The sequence below is a fragment of the Curcuma longa genome, chromosome 17 (genome assembly GCF_044706935.1).
Source record: "Curcuma longa cultivar G26 ecotype Majalengka, Jawa Barat chromosome 17, ITB_CL_G26_1.1, whole genome shotgun sequence".
NCBI classification, from domain to species: domain Eukaryota; kingdom Viridiplantae; phylum Streptophyta; class Magnoliopsida; order Zingiberales; family Zingiberaceae; genus Curcuma; species Curcuma longa.
The window spans coordinates 4,315,452-4,322,826 of record NC_133877.1 but is presented as its reverse complement, the minus strand read 5'-3'; the positions used below and the strand labels follow the sequence as shown (position 1 = coordinate 4,322,826).

General features: G+C 36.2%; 1 protein-coding gene across 1 annotated transcript; it reads right to left on the bottom strand.

Moving 5' to 3' along the window:
* Positions 1-396: 396 nt before the first annotated feature.
* Positions 397-7,005, bottom strand: LOC141811612 (putative plastid-lipid-associated protein 4, chloroplastic). The gene is made up of 6 exons (XM_074699629.1): positions 6,634-7,005; positions 6,119-6,232; positions 5,591-5,689; positions 4,797-4,871; positions 1,252-1,319; positions 397-682 (listed from the first exon to the last, which is right to left on the bottom strand). The coding sequence occupies exons 1-6, from the start codon at positions 6,955-6,957 to the stop codon at positions 610-612; spliced, it is 753 nt and encodes a 250-aa protein (XP_074555730.1). The 5' UTR covers positions 6,958-7,005; the 3' UTR covers positions 397-609.
* Between the last annotated feature and the right edge of the window lie 370 nt (positions 7,006-7,375).

Below are 7,375 nucleotides of genomic sequence, written 5' to 3'. Positions count from 1 at the left end.
AGATCCGTACAGGGGGGGGGGGGGCCGCCACCGCTCATGCTTCTCCTTCGACCTTCCTCGTGCGCGTCGCGTCAACAGCAACAGGGGAACGGATTGGCGTAGCTGGAGACGACGTCGTACGCAAAAAGCCTGCACCCCCGCAGCCTTCATTCGTTGCATGCTTTTGTTATGGTTCGAACACTGTGGATCGCCATTTGTATTCTTCAGTATATAAAATGGCGTCATGATTCGGGTGGCACTCAGACTCGCAGCCAATTTTGACTTGTAAACATCTCGATCGGCCTTCTTCTCACAGGTAGATCTTTCTTTCTGTCACCTCTGTTCGTTGGATTTTTATCGTGCGCGAGTGGGAATCCTTTAAGTTCGTCATCATACATGATAAGGCAACCACACCTGTAGCAATATTAACTTTCTTCTTTACGTATTTGAAGATCCACAATCTCCTGGTATACAACACAGTTATGCATATTTACAATGCATGTATTAATTCCCTTAGCAGGTAAGTTTGGTAGGATAACTCTGCCAGTAGTAATTTGTGGAAGAGAAAATGAAGAAGAAAAGTAATAAAGGAGAGGAGGATGAGATGAAGTCAAACATACTTTGTCAACATTAAAGTGGAACTCTATAGGACCGGTCAACCATCTTCAATATGAATAAGTTCCCCTTGTCACCTCTAGAAACCCTGCAAAGAAAGCATGAACTCGTAGTGCAGGCTGTGCAGCTTCAGGATTCAACCGAACAAGAACACCTCAGGCAACATTTAGAATGAACAGACAATTCTAAATGCTCTTAACTAGTGTCGATAGGCCTAATGCTTGTGAAGTGAATACCACGCACCCCCGTAGTTATCCAACCCAAGCATTATCAATAATATCCAAGCCCATGCGTAATCGGCTCTGCGTGCGGTGCGTGTGCATGCATGTTTGTGTGTGAAAATGACTATAGAGCAAAAATACCTTGATGCATATCCAACAATTTATCTATTCTCCCTCGTCACAAACAACCCTGTCATGCTCGTCTCTAGTCAGAAAATGCTAATCCAGTCATTCTGAATTCGCAGGTCCTTGAGTCATGTTAATCAATGTATAAGCATCTTTGAACATAAACTTATTCAGATGATAGATATATAACGTGTTCAAAGAAAAAAGTTTATTGTTCATGTTGCAGTATTCTTTTTTGATAATTTGTTTACCCAGAACTAATTAAAGGACGCTATCTTTGAGGTTGTAAAGATTCGCAAGGCAAAATTACCTGATCTCCTCATCCAAGTACGCGATCTCCAATTCACCGCTGGCTCTTCCAGGGGCTTTTATTGGAATCTGTGCACAAATGAAGAGAGGATTTACGGGATCCATTATCTCACAAAACCAAAGTCAAGCCAATTTACAACCATCTTTTACCAGATAACTACGCTATAGTATGTCTAACAAATATCTCCATATACTAATTACCCGGTTTGAAGTATTGAACGCAACATGATAACATCATACAATTTGATGTCTGAATTGCAACAAAAAAAACATTTTAAATAAATATTTTTTGTAGAAAAATAGAATCTTTTTCATCACCTTGGGGTTCTTTCGGAAATTTTCTCAATCTTTCTACAATATTTTAAAAATAACAGAATTAAGTATTTATTTTTCAGAACTTTATATTACCATGGAATTGCAAGAGCATTTTTTACAACATGACCTGAATTGTCAGCCTTTTAAGCAAGAACAAGAAACTATTTGAAAATACCAAGCATAGAATGGGAGTTTTTCAGTTCTAGAATTGTAAAATTTATCAATCAAATAAAAGAAGGCCAGAGACTCTACAAGAAAATCCTCCTATTTTTCTATTCCTACACTAGCTAAAAACTTACAGAGCATCAATTGGATGAATGGTTTAAACATTTCACTTCAGTTTCAATAGGCAGGAGGAAATGAATCAGAAACTAGTTCTTCACTTCAGTTTCAAATAGGAAGGAGGAAATGAATCAGAAACTAGTTCACCACAGTATGAAACAACAATGACCTCTGTTTGCCCTACCTCTTCTCCTCACTCTTTGTTAACTTGCATTTTGCATATTGTTCTTGCATGGTTGCAAGTGTTTCGAGCAATCAATAGTGACCTCAATGATCAATCTCCTCTTTTGTTTACAATTTAAGTTAATTGGTTTTAGACTAACAAATTGGGTTTTGACCTTGATACAAGCGAGGATAGCCAAGGGAGCGGTTCTTGTAGATCAATGAGGATAGAGATGTGATCCAGGAGGATTCGTTAGATTTTTTAATTATTTTTAGTAAACTATCATTTTTAGTAATTTTCAGAATTTTTGATAATTTTTATCTTTTGTATTTTAAGAATTTGAGTCTGTTTAAAATTTTTAAGATTTAGAATATAGTAAGATTTTTTTCTTTCGGTTACGATTTTTGCTTTCTTTTACATCTTAGGATTTTGGATCTATTTAAATAATTATTTAGTTGATGTTTAGGGTTAAGTTGTTAATGAATAATATTTTTCGACAGTACCGTTTATTTTCCTATCTCCTAGTATTCTTCCAAATTAATAAATTTTAGAAGCTTATTTCTGACGTTCACAATATATCAATGAAATCAATACTCCCCGGAGAATACTCGCTATTCCGTCCGGCATCAGTTGGTATCAGAGTTCTTAGATCCCATGGATGGTCGTTGTGGTTGTAGTCGTGATCGTTGTCGTAACAGGCAGGTTACGATTGAGGAAGCCTCGGACCGTAATCGTAACATCCGAGATGAGATACTTAAAGATTTACAGATAAGTCACGGAGTTATCTCGACGTCTAGCAGCGCCAGATCTTGAAGATCATGAGGCATGGTCGAAGATGTGACAGGTAGATTCCGACTGACGAAGCCTCACACTATGAACATAGTACTCGAGATCTTAAAGGTTGTAAGTTCTTTTATTTTAATTTGGATAAAAATTTTCTTGAGAAAGATATGGACGATAAGATCGAAATAGTTGATGATCAAATTTACAACGAAGACAAGACCGAGTCAACTAGCAAATCAATATATGACAAGGTACTTTATGGTGATGACCCTGAGATTTTAGTCATTCACAAGAGATTGTTGATTTCTAAGAATGAATCAGGGGACACTTCTACCTAACCTACATAGATTCTGGACCGTTAGAGTTTATAAATGGTGGTTGGTGTATGCATGATGAAGCCACAGTGCATTACATTGATATGATTAATCAAACAACTCTTGGCCATTAGATGATCAAGAAATAATTTACTGAGGTTCCTTAAGTTGGCTGACAAATAAATCCTTTTGGTCATTCTGCTTTACGTGCTAGCTTGCTGGAAGGTGAGCTTGGTTTTGATTATGTACACTCCGCGATAATTGATTACCTAGACAGGCAAAAGCTACAGGATGATCCTATTATATTTGATTACTATATTGAAGAACTTAGTAAATCTGAACTTGAGAGACTTACTAGAGTTTTCACTCAAGAGATACATGATCTAATTGACATTCACATAGATGTTCCAACACCTGATATGGGGATTAATTCACATATAACCACTTGGATACTGGATGAGTACTCAAAGTTTCATGGTTATCCACTAACAATTGTTACTGAAAAACTTGTTAATCTTGGAGGAAAACTTGTTGATCCCGAAGGAGCTCTTGATAGAAGCACTACTCTAAACTTAAAGGATGATTTTTTTTTTTCAATCAGGGGACAACTGATGCAGGAGGACTCGTTAGATCTTTTTTATTGTTTTTAGTAAATTATCATTTTTAGTAATTTTCAGAGTTTTTGATAATTAGGATATTTTTGATAATTTTTATTTTTGTATTTTAGAATTTTGAGTCCGTTTAGAATTTTTAGAATTTAGAATCTATTAAGATTTTTTTGTTAGGATTTTTTTCTTTCTTTTACATCTTAGAATTTTGAGTCTATTTAAATAATTATTTAGTGTCGTTTATTTCCTTATCTCCTAGTATTCTTCCGAATCAACATGGTTTAGAAGATTATTTCCGACTAATCGTTAATCCCGTCCGGTGTCAAAATGGACTTCCAAGGAAGAGGGGTTCAACTATGTTCCATGTGTTCTTTCTATTCTTCCTCTACTGTTTCTTATTCGTCTCCTCTTCTTCCTCCTAGACCAATGCAACAAGTCAACATATTTAACCTGTGCCTACTAGTATCAACACTATTGAGCCAGTGTTGTAATGTTGTGGTCAAGGATAAACCAATGTTTTACACCTTGGCTAGATGTCTTGGTAGATCAGAAACACATGCATAACATATTAGAAATATGCCTAAACAATGGCATCGCCATTTTCTACCAGCCCAATATGTGTCTATATTCATAAGTTATTGGTTAGAAATTAAAGCTAGAAATCAAAATTTTACTAATCTGTCTAACACAGGAAAAAAAAGTAAAGGTATTAAACAAACCAGATGTAAATGGTTCAATTACCGTGAGTTCAGCTTGCAAATGAGAAAATGGAATAAGAAAGAAAAATTATGTAAAACCAATTAAACTATAAAATGAAAAATAATGTACATATGTCGAGAAAACCTATGGGTTATCATTTCTAAATAAAATCTCAATTTTAGTGCACATCAAATATAATTCTATTCAACCAAACTAGCCCAGCAACCAACTATCCTGATCAGATTTGCAGACAGGTTAGGTTCAAGCTCAACAACTCTGAATTTAAACTGAGCAATTAATCAAACTGAGGTTGCAGAAATTGTTGGCTAAGGACCACATTCCTTGTCGTTTTGCAAAGGCATAGTATGAGAAATTTACTCACCAATCCTAGTATTTTGAAAGTATCAAATTGAACTTTCACTCTTCTAGCATTTAGGGGAATCAAGTTGGCAGTTACCTGCAAAAGTAAACTTGTAAAGTTGTACTACAGATCGAGTTCAACAAAACAAATATGTAAATTCAATCAAGCAACTAGAAGAAAGTTCGTAAAAGTTTCTTAATATCCTACCAGCAATATCAGATCATGATAAAAACCTTAATTCACTCTGAACAATATGCTTTATTAGCATGTACCAAAAAAATTAGTTTCTTTTTTAATACCTAAAAATTTTCAGAACATAAAATCCATGCAAGCTAGCAAAAGTTAGAAAATGGTTCCTTAAAAGAAAAGTTGATTGTATATGCATGAAACTTTTTTTTTGCAACTTACAAGATTGTAGTTTGAATGAACATAATGGATCAATTCCTTTCATGTACATGAGACAAAGGAACAAGATTAGGCTAGAAAGATGATACTAATGAGGTCATTTCCAATGCAGATGATTGTTATGAGCCAGCATATAAACAAGGTTTATTTTATGTATATAGATACAATTGGAATTCTGCAAGTTACAATAAACCAAATTTCTCAAAATGATTGTCCCAATGCCAACTGTAATCAAAATTGTCAGTTCATGCACAATTTGATGGCAGAATAAGAACCATATGTACTAAATTCTGATTCTTACATCACTGGCATTAACTGCATGGATATGGTATAAGCACATTTGAGAAATAGACTAGTGCTATTGACATGTTTCCTGTCAAGAATATTGCTAAATTTAAAGTAAGAATCACCTGGTTAAAATAGGGCCAGGTCTCTATATTTTGAGCTCGTAAGGTATCAGCATTTATTGCTTGGTAGATCTTTCCATTGGGTCGTAGAAATTTTGGTCTCTGATAGAATTCATTGTCAGTGCTCAAATAACTTCTTAAAGTGGTATGGCAACTTTCAGATAACTAATGAAACACAACAGGAAGAACACCTACTATAGTAAATTCTTAATTATCAGGGAAAATATATAAAATTTGATGGTGAGAGAGAGAACAAATTAGAGAAATTTTGAGAGAAGAAATTGATATTCCATACCAAGTATATAAATGGTGTGAAAGCATTAATTGAAAGGATGACTACTATGGTCGCTAACAAAGTATTTCCCAAGTGCAAGAGTGCATACAAGGCCCATAAGCATAAATCGGCCTTATGGAAAAATGAAAGAAAAAAAAACAGTGGGAAACAATGAGGAGCCATAACAAACCAAAAATACTAAGAAAAGTAACTAAGGACTGAGAAATGGAAATAAAATCTCAGCATACACCATCTACCTGGACTTGCAGAATTGATCTCGAAGTTGTATATATAAGCTCCCATTTTCCATTCAACAAATCTGATTTGAGAGGCTCCTTAATCGGATTTACTGCTTCAAGCTCACATGCTATCTGACCATCACAAACAGCAAGAGTTCAGTCTGTTAAAGGTGGTGCATCTTACATCTTTATTACACTATACAAAGACAACGGTAAGGGTCTTCAGTTTAGCCCACAAATAAAGACCACGAACCCAGATGTGTTAGAGAGCTGTGGTGTTATATCATCTAAAGTTCTGCAATGATCTTAAGACTTAGTCCTTTCTGTTAAACATAAGTGAAACCAAGAAACATGTGAAAGGATTTCAAATTACGCAGAACTACTTTGCTTGGAGGAAAAAATAGGGGGAATTGTAGAGAAATCCAACCCACTGCCATTCCCTGATGAACTGAGTTGGGTAATTCAACTACAGAAGCGATAGAAACCTGATCCAAATTTTGCCTATAACAAGCTATTCAAGATAAAGACGAAACCTGATCGATCCTTTCTTTGTCCTTGTCAGTGGCTTCAGCACCACGATCGAGGGGCGCGATTTCCGCAAGAAGCTCCTCCTTGATATCCTCGCGGGACCTGGCCTTCTTATTGAGGAACGAGGGGAAGAAGGAAACCCCAGCCCTCCATCTCAGCGAGGCGGAGCCGGAGAACTCAAGGGGAGCGGCGACGCTCGTTTCCTTGAGCCTGCTCGAGGAAAGGGGAGATGGAAACTGAAGGTGGCACAGGAAGAGGCTTCTCGGTGTCGGAATAGCGGCAGAGGGAGTAGCGAGCGGGGCCGGTGCAAACGCCATGGCTGCGAGCATCGGAACCTGTGGCGCCACGTAGTGCCGAGGACAGGCAGCGGATAAACGTGCTCTTTTTGCCACGAGACGTGGGAAAATAGTTTGAGCAAAATATTAATATTTAAATAACATAAAGAAGCTAAACAAGCAGAACACTCGATCAAATTAGATATTAAGTGCGAGTTTAGATGAATTAAGTAGACTCATATACCCTATGAGACATAATTAAATTGGTTATAATAGAATAAATTTATAAAAGAGGATAAAAATTCAAATCTCGATGAAATCGAACAATACTCTCCTCCGTCATAATCATTGTAACTTCTCAATTTACTTCTTCACATATGATCATAAAACCAACCGTGTAAAACCGTTAAAATGACGAATTCCACCTTTATAAAAAAGTAGACACATGTAACTCCATTTGTCAGTAGAAGAG

What these genes read in the sequence shown, in the direction of transcription:
- LOC141811612 (XM_074699629.1), bottom strand. Translation starts at nt 6,957, where the DNA reads ATGCTCGCAGCCATGGCGTTTGCACCGGCCCCGCTCGCTACTCCCTCT. An exon ending in CTTTCAAAATACTAGGATTG is followed by an intron (nt 1,320 to 4,796) that starts GTGAGTAAATTT and finishes ATTTGTGCACAG; the next exon opens with ATTCCAATAAAAGCCCCTGG. An exon ending in TACTTGGATGAGGAGATCAG is followed by an intron (nt 683 to 1,251) that starts GTAATTTTGCCT and finishes CTTTCTTTGCAG; the next exon opens with GGTTTCTAGAGGTGACAAGG.